Raw genomic sequence first — 19,362 nt, 5'->3', positions numbered from 1 at the left:
TTCCCCTTGTCTCTATTTGTTATAGAGGGACAATGTATATTAATGAACATTTCAATAATCCGATTTAAATACACCCATGGCTGCAATCTTTAAAAATAATGGTTTATTTTCATCAATAGTAGCCTATACTTAGTGATGATTGCATATATACTGTTAGATGCTTGAGATTTTTTCTGACAATAAAGGTTGGAGAAACAATGATCATATCCTTTTGTTTTTATTTTCTTGCATTTCAGTTTTACTTTTATTATTATTATTATTATTATTATTATTATTATTATTATTATTACAATTGCCTTGTTTTTCTCTGATTTCTGCAGACAGGTCGGAATTGTAAATGTGAAACATCTCAATTAATACTTATTTAAATCATCAAACAAAATGTTTCATTTATTTGTTAGTATAATATTTAGCTTCAAACTATTCCCGCTTGTTTGGAAGTGACATCATACCAAATGTCATCCTTCGCCCAATTTTACATGATGCAGTGTATTAAATCTCAGTTTCTGAAAAGGACTGTCCGTGTTTGGGTAATTGTACCGTGCATACATGGCCAGCAGATGGCACTGTAGTCAATAGGCCGAAGAGGAAGAAGACCGATGACGTGATCATCAAGCGCACGATAAGGTAGCTGTTTTGCTAGCTACGTAAACTAATGTGTCGAAAAGCTCGCATGCCCAATTTGCGTGTTTTTTTCCGGTGTTTAGTTGATCGAATTGAATGTTCCAGTAAGCCTCTCAGCCCTGCAATTTTTTTTTGCCGCGATTCATCCGATTCATATCCACATACGAACGAGGCCTGTGTCGGATTTTTTTTTTTGGGGGGGGGTGTACTGTTCAGATTGAAATGAAAAATCTGATACAAGACACATTTGGGGGGAATCGTAATTGACCTGCAGTATGAACATAGCCTTCGTGTCGGTGTTGTCTTGTCTGCTGCTCGCTTGCTCTTACGTTGGGAGTTTGTACGTGTGGAGGAGTGAGCTGCCCAGGTAAGTGGCTCGATGGCTATAAGTGTGTTGACTTCTTATTAAGAATGAGCCCAAGATCAATCATTCTGCTGGTAGTTGAGGATCATAAAAGGGGGCTGACAGTGAGTTATGAGGGCGAACGATCCCAAATTCTGTGGAAAATCAAGTGCATGTCCAAATGGTCGTCTTATATTTTTGTGATGTCTTAAAGCTGCTGTTATGTCATGTCAATTTTGTCTGTATTAAACACGGTTCTTAATTATTTCAACCATCTATGCCGTGTTGCTTTGTCCTTTACTGCTGATTCGGGTATACATGATTTAATCTATTTTTTTGGGATGTTTGATTTTCAGGGATCACCCGGCTGTCATCAAGCGGCGCTTCACCAGCGTGTTAATCGTCTCAGGCGTGTCGCCTGTTTTTGTGTGGGCATGGAGGGAATTCACCGGCATCAGGGTGAGTGTTTATAAGATACAGATTGATTATTGCTGTGCTGGGTTCTTTCACTTTTTCTGTGTCTCAGATGGTGCCATCACTCCTGGCGATTATGGGGATCCGCTTTGAAGGCTTTGTACCTGCCGTGGTCCTTCCTCTCGTGCTCACCATGGTAAGGCAGCACACGCCACAGCATCTTAAGGTAGAATATCCTTTATCAATCCCCCAAAAGATAGTCAGGTGTTCCCAAAGTTAAAATCAAATAAAGCTATTCATTAGTAGAAAAACAATAGTTGTGATCTCTGTCCATATCTCCTCCGGATCCTCCTTTAGGTCCTCTTTCTGGGCCCCCTGACACAGATGGCTATGGACTGTCCCTGGAGTTTCATGGATGGCGTCCGGGTGGCTTTTGGTGAGTTGGCTCATGTGACCTTTTGCGCTGGAAGTTGTCATGTTGAATTTGGACGATTCCCTCTTGCAGACCCGTGCTTCTGGGTGATGTGTTTCAGCGACATGCGGTGGCTGAGGAACCAGGTGGTGGCGCCGTTAACGGAGGAGTTGGTGTTCAGGGCCTGCATGCTGCCCATGTTGGTGCCCTGCGTCGGCCCGGCCGCCGCCATCCTCACATGCCCGCTCTTCTTTGGAGTTGGTGAGTTTAAACCGAGAACAAGTCAGAATAGTCTCTTTCAGATTGCGATAACGTGTTGTTGTATTGCAGCTCACTTCCACCACGTGATCGAGCTGCTGCGTTTCCGGCAGGGGACGTTGTCGGGCATCTTTCTCTCGGCAGGTGAGCATTTGTCATATTCTGCGCATCTTTCTCCGACAGGGCTTGATGCTAACAGAACTGTCTTTGTCTCATCCAACCACAGTGTTCCAGTTCTCCTACACAGCCGTGTTCGGGGCTTACACAGCCTTCGTCTTGATGAGAACAGGTACGAGACTTTCAGTTTTGGCACCCCATGCAGGGCTCAGTCCAATCGAGCGTAATTAAAATGATAATACTGATGTTGCTTTTCTGCCATAGCAATGGCTACCCTATATAAATAACCTTAGACGTTCATAATGATGGTTGACCAGCAAGGACACCTTGAAAGTTACTGCTCAGACAATATTACACGCTGACAAAGCAAGCAAGCAAAGTCTTTACATGCATTAGTAAACACAAAGATATGAAGTGGAAACTAAATAAAACACTTAGTCTACAAATCTTAGCAAAGGCACTCCAGCGCTGGAAACGGCACGTGTGTTAGCATTTAGCATGTTCCGCCACAGCGAGACAAGCCAGTAGGACACAACTAGACGGTTGTCTGTGCCAGTCTAATCTTTTACCAACCACAGGAGTCCATTTATACATGCTCAGCAATATCTCTACTGAACCCGCTCCCTTTATTTGGTCTTGGAATCGTGTGGACAAATAAAAACAAAGAGGTGATATTCCCTTTAAGGAAGCTCACTGAGTAAACATGGTTTTGGTGCAAAGTGACCTTAACACTGGTGTAGGTTCTCCAAAGTTCAATCTACCAATGTCCCCAAACTAAACTAATATTTTATGTTTCATCTCGGTCCCACTGTGAGAACATGGTAATGGTCGCATCTGGTTATATTTAGTTGATCATAGATAGAATGTGTTTGGCACTGTTATTGCACCAGATGCATCCTGATGAAACCCAGACGTGTTTTCTATTTTTATTTTATTTTTAATTATTATTTAGTTTTAATTTTTGAAATGGGACCAACATTGGGTGGAAATTTGGGCATCAGCCAGGAATCGAATGTGCTTCCAATGCATCAAAAGCCGTAGTGCATATCACAACACAGGTGCTAGTTAGCAAGCAGCATAAAACCTGAAATCAAGTGGATTAAATGTAAATTAGGCCTGTTGGAGGAGCCCGAAATCTTTTCATCTTCATGACAGGGATGCGTGTGATAGTTGTGAGTTTACATGCGCTTGTGCGTCCTTCGTCTCCTGTGTTTGCAGGTCACCTGGTGGGTCCGGTTCTCTGCCACTCCTTCTGTAACTACATGGGTTTCCCCGCCATCAGTGCGGCCCTGGAGCACCCCCACCGTCACACTGTCCTTTCCTCTTACCTGCTGGGGGTCCTCCTCTTCTTCCTTTTCCTCTTCCCCTTCACCGACCCCGCTTACTACGTTCCCCCCACACCGCTGTGCACCTTGGCCTCTTCCTCCAGCACCCTCTGCCTCCCCTCTTCTTGATCCTGGCCCGTCTCTCTCGCTCTCTCTCTCTCTGTCCCCCCCCTTCTGTCTGTCTGTCCTTCACCTTGGTCCACAGAGGTCGAGGATGACGATGATACAGAGCTCAGGTCTGCTCCCCCAAAAGACAGTACAAACTGCGTTTGCTTGAGATGAGTCTGGAGTGTTAAAGAGGCAAAGCTAGATTTCCTCTTCAGCATCAGGCACAAACCTCTTTGAGCGTCAGGGAGGCGACAGTAGGAAAATGAATCACCATTTGTTTGCGTTGCGACAACGACAGAAGGAGACGATGTCTCTCTTGTGTGTGTGTGTGTGTGTGTCGACGCCAGATGATGATTGTATTTTTTTTTTAGACTCGCTAGGAGGGAGCGCTGATGTTTGTCAAGTTATTCAAAGTTACAAACTGGTGAGCTTGATGCATCCTTATATGCTTTCAGGGTAGACAAGTGTTTTATACTGCAATTGTGACCACTACTTTGTTTACATGCACAATTATCCCCAACAGGGGAATGTCAGCGGTGCTTTTGGCAGCAAGAACTTTAACGAAAAAAAAAAAGAAAAATGCAAAACACTCTATAAGCTAAACTGGTACTGTGAAGACAAAGTTAACCGCTTGAGCAATAGAGAATCATGAGGATATTATTTTATTTTTTATGGAGAGGTGGTTCGTGTTTCTTGTCTGTGGTTTTGTGTGAGGTGGACACTAGAAGGCGTCAGAGAGCCTTATGTTTTTTTTTTTATCTCGCCTGCTATGGTGCCAGTGCGCAGTGAGTCGAGTGCCGAATGTGACCATTACTGAGAAACTATTTATCACGAGCCGTGTCGCAGCTCCTGGCTGATTTATGGTACAGTTTGAAGAGGCCTCTCTGTGCCAAGATAAACATTTGCTGCAAATAAATTCAGCTCGCCCAACCTTTCCCCCTCAGTGGCACCTGTCCGCCATCATTATGCATTATGCCACCTCTTAAATGCTGTTTCTTGAGTCTCGCTTTGTCCTTGGCTCCCTTTCCACTTCTACTTTACTGTCACCGACCACTTTTTTGTATAAATGATCAGGTAGGGGGAAAAAAAAAACACTGAAAACTGACTTTGCTTGCCGAGGGTTCGGGATGCAAAGTGCGTGTAACGATATGCAGACAGCCGAGGAATCTATTTTTGCAAAGCTTGAGCAGCGCTGTTATTTTCCTAGAGGAGAAGGAAGAATTACAAATGTGCTAATGGGCAACGAGCCCGGCACTGTTTTTTTCTATTTTGTGATTGCGGAGAATCGGAATGGATGTCACTTGTACAATTCAAGTAGTTTTACTATGACACTCTTTGACACAATCCTTGGCTGTTTAAAAAAAAAAGTAAATGTTTGTAAATAAATTTTATACATCAATTCGTGCCTGTGATTGTTTTTCTGTTTAGCTATGGCGTCCCTTTTTGAGCACTTAGTATTAGCTGGTTGTAGCTCAGATGCTTGTTGTAAGTCATCGAAGGAGAATACAATGCACTCGGTGCCCTCCAACATCAAGACAGATTTCTTTTTTTGATGTATATTGAAGAGTTTGTGTTTCTTACATTCACATTGTGTCGAGCAGAAAACTTTTCTTGTCTTGAAGCGAAGCTGAATTGATTTAAAAAAAAAAAAAAAAAAGTGCCACTGTAAAAACATTTATTATGCAAACCTAAAAATCACAACTCTGGACTCTTTTGAAAAACAAACATTATAACTGACATTATTTATATTTTGTACTATATTAATATACCTATAACCTCACGCTGGTGCTCAACGTAGCGAACCGTAATCCATTCCCACTTCTGTTTAGCACGTAGTTTTTCTCTCTGGAGTCCAGACAGTTATTAATGTGCCTGATATTTTATTGTTCTAAGTTGAATGTTCATCACATTAACATGTTTTCATCCAGACATCTGTGAAAAGTGGACTCGATCACCGACAAAAGCACTTAATTCCAGTGTTAAATGCGCTAGCCATGTCCGTCTTGGGTTAGCTTAGCAATTAGCTTCTCTGTCTTTCCGAACGATACTTGCCAGAGTAGAAGTGTATCTTATTCGTTGCCATAGAGGTGATGATTACTGACTTGACTTTGGAACGTGAACCATTAGCCAGCCGGAGCTCGTTGCTACTTGTTGCTAGCTGCTGTGGCGTAAATAGCATCGAGCCTCGACCGCTGACTTGAGCGTTGCTCCACTTTAACTTTTTTTTTTTTTTTTTGCAATCAGATGGTTGTGATGAGTCTCAAAATACACATTTTACCTTCAAACTGCTTATTTGAAGGCTTGCTGTGACAACAACCGTTGCAATTCTCGTATTGCAAGTACACAATTAACTTTTAGTTTTGGCGTGTCCTGGGAAATTAATTTAAAAATGTCCTTTGGCTTACCTTACCTTACCTTATCTTGGTTCAGTAATGGAAACACCATATCAGTAATGGGCTTTCCCAAAATTGTCAGAGTATTTATTTATTATACTTTCCCAAAGTATTGCCAGAGAGTATTTGTAAAGGTTCATATTGTCCAACCCCCCCCCAAAAAAAACCCCAAAAAAACCACAAGTGCTTACATCAGTGTTGTGCTCAATCCGTAATGAAACACCTCAACCTCGCTCTCGTCAGGAGCATCGGACGAGGGCATCCACTTGTGTTATGTTTGCTTAACCTCGTTCTCTCCTTTGGCTCGCTTCGTTCTCAGCGTAGCACAAATATACACATGCGAGGCCAAGCTAGCGTGTTCCCAAAACTGCTTTGTTATTCTCTGTCGAGTGACGCCGGAGCACGGTTGCGTCATTGTTGTGGAAGAAAATCAAAATGAAAAATCCTAAAAATAGGAATGTGCAGGTCTTGATGTTTTATCGATAAGCGGCATTTAGTGTGTAGCTTTCCGCCCGGTGTGATGGAGCCGCTCGATTCTCATTCTCCAGATGGCCGACTCCAAAGCAATCAAACAAACATGGAATGTGGGGACCCCGTAATTGCCTCGAGTGTGTGTCTCAATCTTAACTGATATCAGATGAGAGGATCCTTGTCTCTCCTCGACAGAAAAAAAAAACACCTCGTGTGTGTTCCATCTCCTCCGGGCTTTATTGTTACATTGGGAGGAATATTGACTACGTTAATATTCTCCTCATGATTGTTGTTGGCATGAGCCAAAAAAAAAAAAAGCCGATGGCATTTTTGACCCCGCGGTGTTTTTCTTATAAATCTACAATATATTCACCCTTAAAATGAGTGTGCAGCTGATTGAGCAGTCAACCCTGAGTTCCCCGTCTGTTAAAAGCCGGGACAGCCTGAGACACTCCCCGGGGTTGTCGAGGGGCACTTTCGGGAGCGTCGAAACTAAGAAAAGTTTTGCAACCAGCCAGCCAGATAGTAGATAGTCGTCGTCGATGTGATGACTTGCTGATCCCGGTGTGGAGGGACTTGAACTTGTCCTGAGCTGCAGCTTTTAAATCTGTTTGAGTAACTTTATTTCGGCAATACGGTTTTAATCTAATGTTTGTGGAAGACTTTTTACGACAAAAAGTCCTCCTGGTCCGCGCTATCAGTGATGCGATGAGGTTAAAAATTGGTTTGAGTCGCTGATTGTTTTCAGCGTGCAGACAAGAGGGCAACTGCGGCGTCACAGTCTTGCTGCGTTTTTATTGTTTTTTTTTTTTGTTGTTGTTTTTTTTCCACGCTCCAATTCCTGGCAGTGTTTAATGAAACACCTTGGCGCCCACCTGCCATAGCGGTTGCGGCGGCCCCGAGGACACGCCGTGACACATCGCATAGCGACAGGAGCAGAGAGGTGGATGGCCACCGTGACTCCGTCCAATCACAGGCGACGCGACACATGGCCACTCGTGTCTTGTATCGTCAAGTGTCATCGTGATGAGTGTCTGTCGTCATGGAATTTTGAGATTCTCGAGTGCAGCTCGTTGCCGGTAAATCGGATGTTTCGAGAGGGGGGGAATTATCTCCTCTTGGTTATCCTCCGCATCCATGTTGTCACGTCATTCCTCTTGTACGAAAATCTTCAACCTCGGCCATGTGGCTTTCTTGCCCGTTGTACTCGTTTGTGCTCTCGTCGTTAGCGCGAACGAGACTGCCATGGACTAGCGGCTGCAGGTCACTCATTTAATATATCTGTTCGGAATGCCGACCCCAAATCAGCCGTGTTGATCTTGCCTTTTGTTGCAAGGCAGCTAAATCTGCAACCCGATTCACGGGGTACTTTCCATTAGAGTAGGTGATTGTTGATTTTTTTTTTTTTTTTTGCGTGAGGTCATAAACGTTCTCTGGTGATGGGCAGTGACCTTGCATTTGGGTGCCTTCGTTGCTGATATTTCTTAGGGGGGCTTTGTGGTCCCAAGTGGACTGGAACTGGAAGTGGCGTGGGGGGTGGGGGGGGCTGTTCTTGCTACAGCTGCTATAAATAAATCGGTGCTGAGAAAAGGCAGCGACTCCCTCAGACATGCAAATACGGACATATATGGCACTAGAATACCACATTGCAGACCTTCACCCTCCCTCCGCTTGACCTCCACTTCCTGTTGTGTTTTGGGAAAAGGCCCATTTAGAGCGTGAGAATGTTTTTGGGGCGATCAGCCGAGTGGTATTTAAAGTACTCGGACTCCTCGTGTAAGTTCAGTTAAGAAGTTACGCGCCCTAAACGGGTTTCGGGCTGTCACTGACGTTGGTTCCCAAGATCAGCGTTTCTCGTTCATCTCTCATTGACGTCTTTGAGTCTCATCCCAAGAAACCTTTCCTTTAGTCTTTGCTACAAAATGCGTCTTCACTTGCACGGTGGTCACTCGGCCGTCATTACAGCTCATCTTCGACCGTCACGCCTTACAAACAAATAAAATTTCCCAGAAAGCGGCTGAAGGGAAATTGCTGGGGAGCCGGTCTCGCCCCCAAACTTCGCCGGACAGTTTGATGTCGGCCTACCAGAGCGATTTTCCCCGGGGGGGGTTAGCATGATAAACATTTCCCTGAGTTCTCCCACAGCCGAGCTGGCCGGCCTCCAGTCCGTCCTCCCACCCTGCTGCTCCCCCTCCAGGTCTCGCTCTGCCTCTGCGTTACCTTGCATGGATGCTAAGCGCTCTCGTCTGCTTAATAAGGCACGTTAAGTGCTACGAGCTGCTCACAGACGCTATTGTGTGCCACGATCCATGACCATGATATGAATGACAACATTAGTCGTCACATGTTGCCATGGCTACAGCACAGCCCTGCTTATGTGATTAAGTCTCGGCTTTTAAAGGGATCATCCACCCGTGCTGGTCCCTTTTTTTTTTTTTTCAATAACAAGCTCAATTTATGTATCCTTTTGATCAGGAAAATTTTATTAGCTCGCATTTTCTGTTTTATCCATTTGTTATGGAGAAATCAGTGAATGAAAAACGAGTTGAAAAGCACCCCGTAAAAATGAGGTATATGGACACGCCCCCTCTCCTCCCTCCATGTCCTGGTGGGAATCACGCCAGGAACCGATCACAATTTGTCCATTCCACTAATAATGTAAAAAATAAAAACGGGACAAGTCGGACCCAAAATGTTTTCGGAAATCTTTACATAGTCCCACTTGTCTGTTTTCTTTAGCAACTCATCAAGATACGCAAACATAATGTGTTCCCAGTCGCTTTACGTGAGGTTAGTTGTTAGTGGCTTGTTTTTCAAAGTCGAACGTACTCGACAGCACAGAGCCGCATGTCTGGACTGTAAGAAGCTGTTATGCAAACCTCGTATGTTTAGCAACCAAAAGCTAATTGCTAACTTTAGCAGTTCCAATACTCTTTGTTAGCCGTGTAGGGGGGGAACATCCATACCTGCCTGCCGTCAATTGCCAGCCGCCGATAAAACTTTAATGTCGCTAAATGTCCGGAATATAACCGGTCAGGTGCATGCGCGCATTCTTGATCTTGCCCGCTTCAGTCTGTGTCAGTAGAGAAGCAATCGACTCTGGTATTTTTGATTGTGCAGAACACTTTTATCCATTCACAGGTTGAAGTGGACAAGAGTAGTCATTTTGCTGTCGATCGGTCGCCGTTTTCGACAAAAGAAGCCAGCAATATCACCAAGCTTGCCTCCCTCCTGTGACGTTGACTGCTGTGACAGAAAAAAATAACAAAAGTGAGCGTGCCAATTTGTCATAAATCTCATCATAAATAAATAAATAGAACTTTAAATCACGATAGCTACGGATTATTTTTTTTCCCGTTCATGGCCCTAATCCTCTTTCGTACTCTAGTCTTTTAGGGGGGTGAATTTTTGTATCGATGTCATTTTTACACGCATGCCTATTATATAATTGACAATGTTCAGCTTGACCAACTGTCCTTTTAATCTTGTATATTGTGCTAATGCGTATTTGTCGCCAGGAAGTTTAACTAATGACCTCCTTGATGTCATTGACTACAAATGGATGGTTATCGACTCAAATGTCATAAGATGCTTGCGTCACTTGTCCACCAAGGACGGGATTTGCTGTCAAACTTGCGGTTATATCGCAACCGCGTTGAATCCTCGTACGAATGAGCCACATTACGTCACACTACATAACGTAAAAAGCAGCAGATGGTGTCGTACTCGTCTTCATTTTCCTGCAAAGTGAGCGTTCGACTCCGAGTCGTGCAATTAGTTTGACGCGATAACGTCATCGGCCGATGACGGGAATTGTCTACCGGCGTGACAAAGGCATCGCTCTGATTAATATCCGTCCCTTCTGGATAATCTTGTGCAGCCGCAGGCAATTTGCAATAAACACTTTTTTATTTTTTTCTTCTTGACGATCAAGTCGTGGCATTGTCATAAATTGCTTTGCTGAATTTAAGACGACCATTTCAGCTGTAAGGCCCAATAAAGCATCAATGTGGATGAATGTCTTCCAGCGATAAACGGCGTCAATATTCACTTTGAAGGGATGAAATAAAAACAAAGTGTGCATGTGAGTGTGCCTTTACAGCCATTGCAAAATGAACAGCAGCCCGAAGGTAAATCGTTTTGTCGAGCCTCGGTGTGACCCTGGCAACATACGAAGATCTGGAGACCTGGGGCAACTTTGGAGCTTCCCTTTTTTTTTTGCTTGCTTTTACTCATCATAGCCGCCGACCCCTGACTCAATTGGTGCGTTTTTCCCAGCTCAAGCTTGTCAACTTTTTCACCTGTATTAGTTTTTCAAATCACCTTTTGGCTCGTTTTTAACACTAATGGTGCTTGCCCCAAAACTTATGATGATAACTTGATCATTAAAGCATATCGGCTTCTTCTGTACAATTGCAATTGTCCGTCTGGAATGACCATTAGAAGTGAAATCGAACACCGGCTCCTTTTTCCGCCACTTCCATCCCGATGCGACTCGAGGAAACTTGGCGGGGGAAAGCGAGCTAACTTTTAAAGGACATATTTTCTCTTGCGACGTCTGCACGTTGCATCTGCTCTGCCTCACTTGGACTTTTGAAATGTTTGTTATTTTTGGAGCTGATTGACTTCATCACCTTCGCCGCTCCTATAGTAGCAGGCCAGCTCGTGACTGTGGCCAGTGTCGAGTAACACCTAAACATCTCCTCGCGGCGCTGTTAACACCTCACATTCTCGCATATTTGGACGTCAGTTATGATGAGAGCGCAGCAACGTGTTTATTTTTGCTCGTGTAGTGTGGATTATCTTATGTATCTTCTATGTATTATTACACACAATATAGAGATGTCAAATATTGCCGAGATGATCCAACAAGAGCGAGACATCCATCGATTAATCGTGTATTTGAACCATCTGGTGGGCCGATTCGCGTTATAATCGTATAAAGAGGAATTTCCCGCCGAGCCAGAACGAGCAGACTGGGGGAGGAATCCTCAGCAAGCGGCAGACCGTTGAACTCGGGGCAAGTACTCGGCCGACACTCAAAGCGCTTCAATCACAGAAGAGAAGCATCACATGTGCAGAGGATCGCAATCTGAGGACATCAAGGCACTCGTGACTCACTCGGGGAGTGCTGGACCCACGGGAAATGTTCCAGATTTTTCTCACAGGGTAGTCCACCATTCCAGTGGGATGGCTGACGAGGAAAAGTTGAATATTTGGCTTCCTTGCTGATTGTTGATGGGATGCACGCACTTGTTCAATGAATCACTCACTGACGGTCTGACAAAACGTAAGCAACATTTTTGTTGGATTGTCAGATTGTAGACACTTCAATTCAGTTTGTTTTTGTTTTTTCCACGCCAGTCCTTTTCTGTTACCAAATAGAGATCGTTTTGAGTTTTGATGAAGCAGCTGTGTGAGATATTGACTACCAGAGTAGGAGTGGAACCGATTAGTCAACTTTGCTTCAATGCATTGACGTTTAAAGTTTGAAGTCCACTATTCATTGATCACATCTTTTTGGAATCTACTCGTCCAATTGGCGAATTTCGACTTTCCTGCCTCCTGCTGTCGCCAAACTATAATGCTCTGTGGGGCGGCGAAATGTGCACCGATCCGGGAGTTCAACAATAAGTGACTGTAGGGATGAATGATTTATCGTTTTTGGGACCAAAATCGCGATCTCAGACTTTGATTTGTGATTTTGAGATCGTCAAAGCTAGTTTTTTTTTTTTTTTTTTTTTTTTTTTTTTTGAAGGGCTCTTGTCCCCATTTTCACGATGCAGGTCAGTGCTGGACTGATTTATAAAACAAAACAAAAAAAAGTCTGTGACCCGTAGTCCCGGAAGAATTTCTTTCGAAGCTGCCTGAATGCTCGGTGCTACGCCAGCTTGCACCGTAGCCACATGGAATTTATTTGTACTATATGTAAGTCCGTGCACAGCAGAGCAGCAAAAACGAGCTGTGTGATGCGGATCGTCTCCTCCGTGATGACATAAACTACTTCATTAAAAAGTAACTTTTTAACCAAGCAGTCGCTTCGCCTGCTAATCGCTAAAGTGAAATACAGTCGGAAAAGCCTCCAAATAAGTGTTTCGGTGCACAGTCGACTTTTAACAGAAGTCTGGCTAGATGGAACCGCGTTAGACATAAAAGACATAAAATAAGTTGACGGCTACATTAGCAATTTTGCTTTCAGACCGGAACACGGAAACAACTGACATCATCATGAAGACGCGGTTTGATGTCAAACGTATATTAAATATCTAAGCTGGGTGGGAACTTGACCCTTTTAAGCCGGTTTGTCCCCTGCCCTCTGGTTGCAACCTCGGTACCCTTCTGACCTCGACCCTCCGGCCTTATTCATAAAAATTGTCGTAAAAATGAATGAGAAATTCTGGTTGGGCTGTACTCCGATAAAAAAAAAAAAGTGGAACTTAATTTATTGAGTTTGGTTCGACTTTTATCACATTATAGTCGACGACCAAAAAAAAAAACTTGAGTTGTCAATGAAATTAACCCGCAGGTTTTCTATTGACTATATTTCGAAGGGAAGTACTAATCAGCCAGCACCTTTTCCTGCCAACCAACTAAATCTTAGCTGAAGACATGTTGTGTTGTTGGCGCGTGCCTGCGTGTGAATGGCAGCTCTTGTCTTACGCAGATAAACAAATTACAGTGTCGAGGTGTCATTCAAACCTACTTAGTGTGTGTCTCGTGGTTGGCAGCTGGCAATGCTTTAAAAAAAAATCGCTATATTCAGATGATTTCTCTGATCTTTCCGGGAAAATTAAATGAAAATGAAATGATCAGATGAAAGTAATTAGTTCTAAATATAATACCCAGCTTCACTTTGTTGTGTTGGGTCACTTCCACATAAATCTGTGGCGACCATAGAAGCTGGACTCAAACGCTCAAAGTCGCATTCCAAACAGCTTGGACTACCAAACGGCAATCATTTATTCTCCAGACTCACAGGCCTTAAAGTACTGTCCCCCGTTTCGCCATTCCTCAACCGACTTTCGCACAAAACAGCTTCCCCCACCTCCCCCCTTCCTCCACCTTAGTCTCCATTTCAGCACTGAGTGCTTGTTTTCATAGCAAAACCAGAGGCCCTCTTCCTCCACGCCGCTGACCTTGACAACTTTCCCCACGTCCCCATCACTATCGGGGAGATTTATTACCTGGAATTGTTGTTCCTGATCTTTCTTCTGCTGCAAACGCTATCTTCTTCCCGGCTGAGTACAAATGTGTTTCTAGACTAGGAAAGCAGATGTGTGCGATGGGGAAGATGGCCTCCATTCTCCGGTCCATTCCGTTTAGAAATGCAGAACAGCATCTTGAGCCGATGGTTGGACGATGGAAGATAAATTATTTGATTAAAAAATGTCTATTGATTAGATCTTACAGCAAACAGGGAAGGGAGGTAACTAATTGTCGGCAAGTTGAATGAGCCAAGAATACTCCTTAATTTTCTTTGCGTGTATTATGAGGGTGTAAATGGCAGCGTATCAAACTACATCCATGATCAAGATTTATGAGAACCATATGACATACTCATTCGTTACTCTACAAGCCCCCCCGTTCTGACATACATCACCGCCAGAGCCCCTCCCCCTCCTCCCACATCTTCCAAAAACACTTTCTTTCCTCCTCTCCTCTCTTCTCCTCCCTCCCTCCCTCCCCTTCCTGCGCTCTGCGTGTGCTCGACTGCAGTGAGATCAGATTTGTTCCTGGAGGGCAGCATGAAGAGCGTCTCCCCACAAGAAAAAGTTCGAATGAAGGAAGAAAAGTTGGAATAGGCGGCTGCAAAAGGAATACAGTGTGCTGAGAAAGAATGGGCGCCTTGGTGAGCGGTTCGGCGTCTCCTCTCCTGACCTCTATGCTGGCTTTCCTTTTCTGGGGCTTTTCTTGCGTCTGGACTGAGGACTTGATGGAGCGAGACGCACTGTGCAATGCGGACGGCTGTATGGTGGTCTACTTCCAGCGAAAGACCTTCTTGGACTCATGGAGGGCTTGCAAGGACAAGGGTGGCAACCTGGCCACCCTGAAGCGCGACGTGGACGCCGCCGCCGTCCATGCTCTCTTCACCACCGTGGACTTGCGCCACTCGCGCACCAAAGTACAAGTATGGATCGGCCTGCAGCGGCAACCCCGCCAGTGCACCGCCACCCGACCCCTTCGGGGTTTCTCATGGACGACGGGTGACCAGGACACAGAATATACAAACTGGCAGAGAGAGTACTCGCACACCATGTGCTCCGTGCCCCGCTGCGTGGTTATGGGGTACAACACTCAGGATCCGAGCGAGAACTTGAAATGGCTGGTCGGGTCCTGTTCTGTGCCTGTGGATGGTTATCTGTGCCACTATGCCTACAAAGGAATGTGTCCTGCCTTGTGGAGCGAAGGCTCCGGCAACGCCTTCTACGCCACGCCGTTTAACCTCCTAAGCACCCTGCTGAGCCACGTCCCGTTGGGATCCGTAGCGACCGTTCCCTGCGAGACTGAACAGCAGTCGGTTCTGTGTCTGTTGAGGGAAGACGGTTCAGTGGGTTGGTCCAGAAATCCCCCTCTCTGCTCTGATCCTCCGGCGTCGCACGACTGGTGCCAGCAGAATAACGGCGGCTGCGAGCATTTCTGCAAGCAAGGCGGCGCGCACTCGTACTGCGAGTGCGCCGAAGGCTACCAACTCGGAGATGACGGCCAAAGCTGCATACTTTCCGACGCTTGCCAAGAGGCCAACTGCCAGTTTGAGTGCGTGCCTCTATCGGAGGGATACCGTTGCGCCTGTCCTGACGGCTACATGCTGGCTCCAGATGAACACGGCTGTCTGGATGTGGATGAGTGCCTCCAGAGTCCCTGCGAGCATGGTTGCATCAACTCTCCCGGGTCCTTTGAATGTCGCTGTCAGGAGGGTTACCGCCTCAACGACGAGGGTGTCTGCGAGGATCTCGACGAATGTCTAAGCGATCCGTGCGAACACTCCTGTGACAACACAGAGGGCTCCTTCCTTTGCCTCTGCCATTTCGGGTTCTCACCGCAGCCCGACGACCGTAGTCTGTGCCAAGACACAGATGAGTGCCAGATCCCGGGCAGGTGCGAGCAAATGTGCGTCAACTACGAGGGCGGCTTCGAGTGCTATTGTGAGGAAGGCTACCAGCTCGACATGTCCGACTCGTCTTCATGTCAGAAGATCGGTGACCAATCTGTTGTCACACCACCCCTTCCTTGGCTTACGCCCCAGCCTGGACCGGAATGGGATCCCGTGGACTATGATTGGCCCCCAGATCCCGGCCAAACCGATTGGGATCCTGAGGGGGATCAGGCGCTTGACTGGTTGACGGACCCTCCCAAAGTTTGGGGTTCTGATGTCATTTGGGTGACCAGCGCACCACAGGAGGACATTTTTCACCCAGCACCGGAGACTGCAACACAGGAGGAAGATGTTGATGGTTATCCTGACATTTTGTCAACTGCCGTCACTACCGCACCTACAAACACACACATACCCACTATCTCAACCACCTCTCTTTACTTGTATGACGATGATGAGGAGGAAGAAGAGCAGGACACCACTCCTCTCCCCTTTTCTTCCACCTCTACGACTTCAGAAGGAGCTTGGAATTGGTGGGCGGGGTTCTCAACTGTGCTCCAGAACCAAGGAAATCCAGAGGATAAAGTCACAGTGTCTGACATGCTTACTGATTCCAGCTACCATAATCCATCAGAGAAAGAAAAACAATCCCCGGAGGAAGAAAAGCAAGGGAAGGACACGGACGATGTAGCGGCCACCACCAAAGACGCGCCCGCTTGGGTCGTTCCCTCGCAACCACCCACTATCAAACATTCCGATTCTATCCAGGAGGACAGGGGCTCGTCTCAGAGTAGCACGTGGCTCCTGGTGGGCCTCTTGGTGCCCATCTGCATCTTCGTGGTATTGATGGTGGTTCTGGGTATCGTCTACTGCACCCGCTGTGGCGTGCGGCCTCGGAGCAAGAGCGGCGCGGACTGCTACCACTGGATCTCTGGCGCTCACGATAAACAAGGGGCTGCTGGCCCTTCGGCGGGGGTCAAGAGCCATGTCTAATCGGAGAGCACCCAGAACGGCTTGACGTAAAAACACTCAGATGTGAAAAGGCATCTTGATTGGAATCACTTGACGAACGGTGAAAGCCTTTTGTCATTGTTAAATATTGCGCTGTAATATCCCTTAACCAGCCGAGTAAAAAAAACAATGGATAATTGACGTATTTATCCGTCAATGGTAATAAATGAGTTTTAATGTAGCAGGTGAGAGACACTGAAAACATTTTCTCTTTTGAGTTGTTACTCGGCTTGTATGTTGCAAACACTGACCTCTTGATTCGTTTCCCGATTTCACAACTGAAGATAACTGTCAGCTCCATAAATGATTGATGATTTTGAGGTACGGATTGCTCGCAAGTGTAGTAACGCGGTAATTGCTGTCATTACCAGGCCTTTGGTTTGGAGCCAAAAGTCCCGTGGATCATTTTATCCTCTCTGTGAAAGTGCAAAGGAATGTACAGAATGTTTACTTTAAAAGCAATTTTTCTTCCTTTTGTGATTTTTCCTTTAAAAAAAAAAAAGATTTGCGGTACAGATGTGTGAAGGGTTGAATGTTGGAAGGGTTGTTTCTTTATTTTAACCTTGACTTGAGCAGTCAGTCTCACTGTAATACTAATTCATCAGAACCCCGCCCCTCCTTTCCAGCTCACCTCTCGGAGTCTGGAATGTTTTCCGGCCATGTTGAATCACATCCAGCTGTTTGCTGAACTGAAGACAAACACAAATGCTTTTACGACCGAACATTACAAACAACTGCATTGAAATTTGCATCAAAGGATTTTTTTTTTTCCCCAAGGACTCCAGGAACGGTTTCTCCTTTTTCACATTGTCCGATCTGTTGTAATCCTTTACTGTGAACAAAAAAAAAAAAAACTGAATAAAAATGTCATTTTGATTTTATTTCTACAGCCGTGAAAAACTATATAGCAAACATTTGCTACTGACGTTAAACAGATTCATCTTATCAACGCTCGGTTAAACCATATTGATGACATTGATTTATGTATGACATTATTGTTGGTGACGTCAAATTCCTTTAGCCTGTTGTGGGGTCGCTGTTGGTTTTTGCGTCGTGTTAATGGAAAACGGTGTTTGGCTTTCAGCCAGGGACGTATTGGAGCGGGAGCTTTTTGGCTTTTGAAGCTTTATCTTCTTTTGGCCACTTTTATCATCTGATCTTTGTACTTTTGAATGAAAGACGTCCTGAGTGATCGAGTCCCTGAGGCCAGCAAGCTTTTTTGCTCCTCTATTCATTCAAACACCTTGGAAAGAAATGGCGATAAAAAGGCTTTGAAGCTGTTAATGAAACAATATATTTAGGATCTCCTAAATAATTTTGCAGACACAACAAATACGCTCAATCTTGATGAGAAACCAGAAAAACTTCATATGCTTTATTTATTATTATTACAAGTGCTGAGTAAATGGTGACTGCAAATGAATTGTAACGTACAAACAGTCCGGATAACCATCAAGATTTATTTCGTGTGTCATATTTTGACTGATTGCTGAAATGAGTGTTAAAATGAATTTCTTGGCTCCCCGGAAGCAAAATGACATTTTGCGAAATGAATATTCAAACCGCCTGTCATGTCAGCCAGAACTGCACAAACCACAACTTGGAGCGTCACGAGTTAGTCATCTTGCAATTTTATTTGTCTTTTTGCCTAATGGTTGACATTGTGATGAAGCAGAGCACATCTTGAACTTAAATGGGAAGTCAAAAAACAACAACCAAAAAATCTTTCCAAATGTGCTGTGGGCCTTCAATCGTCGAAACATGACATTCTGTTTAATTTTGCGTTTGTGAAATATGCGTCAAGCAGCAAAATTCAGCTATTTTTTGCTATCTCAAGGGGGCGGCCATTTTGTCACTTTCTGTTCATTTCAAATTGTTTGGGATTCCGATGACCAATCACAGATCACCTGTTCCCTGACGCTGAACCCTGATTGGCTAGAAACGGGTGGATTTTGCCGCTTAACTCATATTCCATAAACACATTATTAATCGGAATGTCATGTTTAGATTTGCGCATTGAACATATTATTGTAAGACATTTTTGGGGGGTTGACTTCCACTAATTTTATTTCTATGTAAAGTGAACTGGAAGTCAGGTCTTTTAACTACAAATCTTACTTTCATTTTAATGTACATTTCTTAGGCGCCTCACACCGTGGAGCCCTTTGAGGCGGCTATTGTCCTCCATTTACTGCTTGAAGGAAACTCGAGGGACACGCGGCGATTATGGCTTTTAGTATCTGGCGCTGTTTGAACGTCACGTTGTCTTGCGAAAGGCAACCCGAAAGCAGACATGTGGAGGGCATTGTTGTTTCGAATTACGTGTGATTCCATTCAAGAACCAAGAGGTATTGTCAGACAGCAGCGCTGATAGAAAACACATGCGAGATGTTTATGTCCACAGCTGTCCTCCAAGCCTCTCATGACCCATTGCTGTGTTCCCAGCAGTGCTGATAAAACACACGTGTGTGTGTGTGAGCGTGTGTGGTGTTCTTAGGGTGATAAAAGAAAGGGGGTCGTTGCTTCATCAAGTCTATCTAATATCTCTTCCTGGTGAGAGTTGATAAAAGCCACACAAAAGCATCTCAGAACTAAAGCTGGTCAAAATGGGTAACATTCGGAACACCGACATAATTGAAATTGAAATTCAATTCATTTGGACGGAAAAGCTTATCAATTCATTGTTGTGTGCGTGTGTGTTTGTGTGAGATGTGTTTGCGATTGAAAAGGGGTTGCTCAGCCTGCCATTTTATTTGCAATAATGCTGCCACAGCAATTACAGAAACATTATG

General features: G+C 44.9%; 2 protein-coding genes across 2 annotated transcripts; both read left to right on the top strand.

Moving 5' to 3' along the window:
- The first annotated feature begins 596 nt into the window (after positions 1–596).
- rce1a (Ras converting CAAX endopeptidase 1a) lies at positions 597–5,000 on the top strand. The gene is made up of 8 exons (XM_088295182.1): positions 597–991; positions 1,324–1,426; positions 1,494–1,577; positions 1,739–1,817; positions 1,887–2,054; positions 2,124–2,195; positions 2,278–2,340; positions 3,387–5,000. The coding sequence occupies exons 1-8, from the start codon at positions 900–902 to the stop codon at positions 3,620–3,622; spliced, it is 897 nt and encodes a 298-aa protein (XP_088151308.1). The 5' UTR covers positions 597–899; the 3' UTR covers positions 3,623–5,000.
- Positions 5,001–14,193: 9,193 nt separating this feature from the next.
- cd248a (CD248 molecule, endosialin a) lies at positions 14,194–17,457 on the top strand. Its single transcript, XM_088294027.1, has one exon. It carries the CDS (start codon positions 14,303–14,305, stop codon positions 16,550–16,552), a length of 2,250 nt encoding a protein of 749 aa, XP_088150153.1. The 5' UTR covers positions 14,194–14,302; the 3' UTR covers positions 16,553–17,457.
- The last annotated feature ends 1,905 nt before the right edge of the window (positions 17,458–19,362 follow it).

The sequence above is a fragment of the Idiotropiscis lumnitzeri genome, chromosome 4 (assembly GCF_059441095.1).
Source record: "Idiotropiscis lumnitzeri isolate Australia: NSW breed Sydney's pygmy pipehorse chromosome 4, RoL_Ilum_1.0, whole genome shotgun sequence".
In the NCBI taxonomy this organism is placed as follows: domain Eukaryota; kingdom Metazoa; phylum Chordata; class Actinopteri; order Syngnathiformes; family Syngnathidae; genus Idiotropiscis; species Idiotropiscis lumnitzeri.
The sequence above is the reverse complement of the archived record's forward strand: the minus strand, read 5'-3'. Positions and strand labels throughout refer to the sequence as shown.

What these genes read in the sequence shown, in the direction of transcription:
- rce1a (XM_088295182.1), top strand. Translation starts at nt 900, where the DNA reads ATGAACATAGCCTTCGTGTCGGTGTTGTCTTGTCTGCTGCTCGCTTGC. An exon ending in TGGAGGAGTGAGCTGCCCAG is followed by an intron (nt 992 to 1,323) that starts GTAAGTGGCTCG and finishes TTTGATTTTCAG; the next exon opens with GGATCACCCGGCTGTCATCA. An exon ending in GGGCATCTTTCTCTCGGCAG is followed by an intron (nt 2,196 to 2,277) that starts GTGAGCATTTGT and finishes ATCCAACCACAG; the next exon opens with TGTTCCAGTTCTCCTACACA.
- cd248a (XM_088294027.1), top strand. Translation starts at nt 14,303, where the DNA reads ATGGGCGCCTTGGTGAGCGGTTCGGCGTCTCCTCTCCTGACCTCTATG.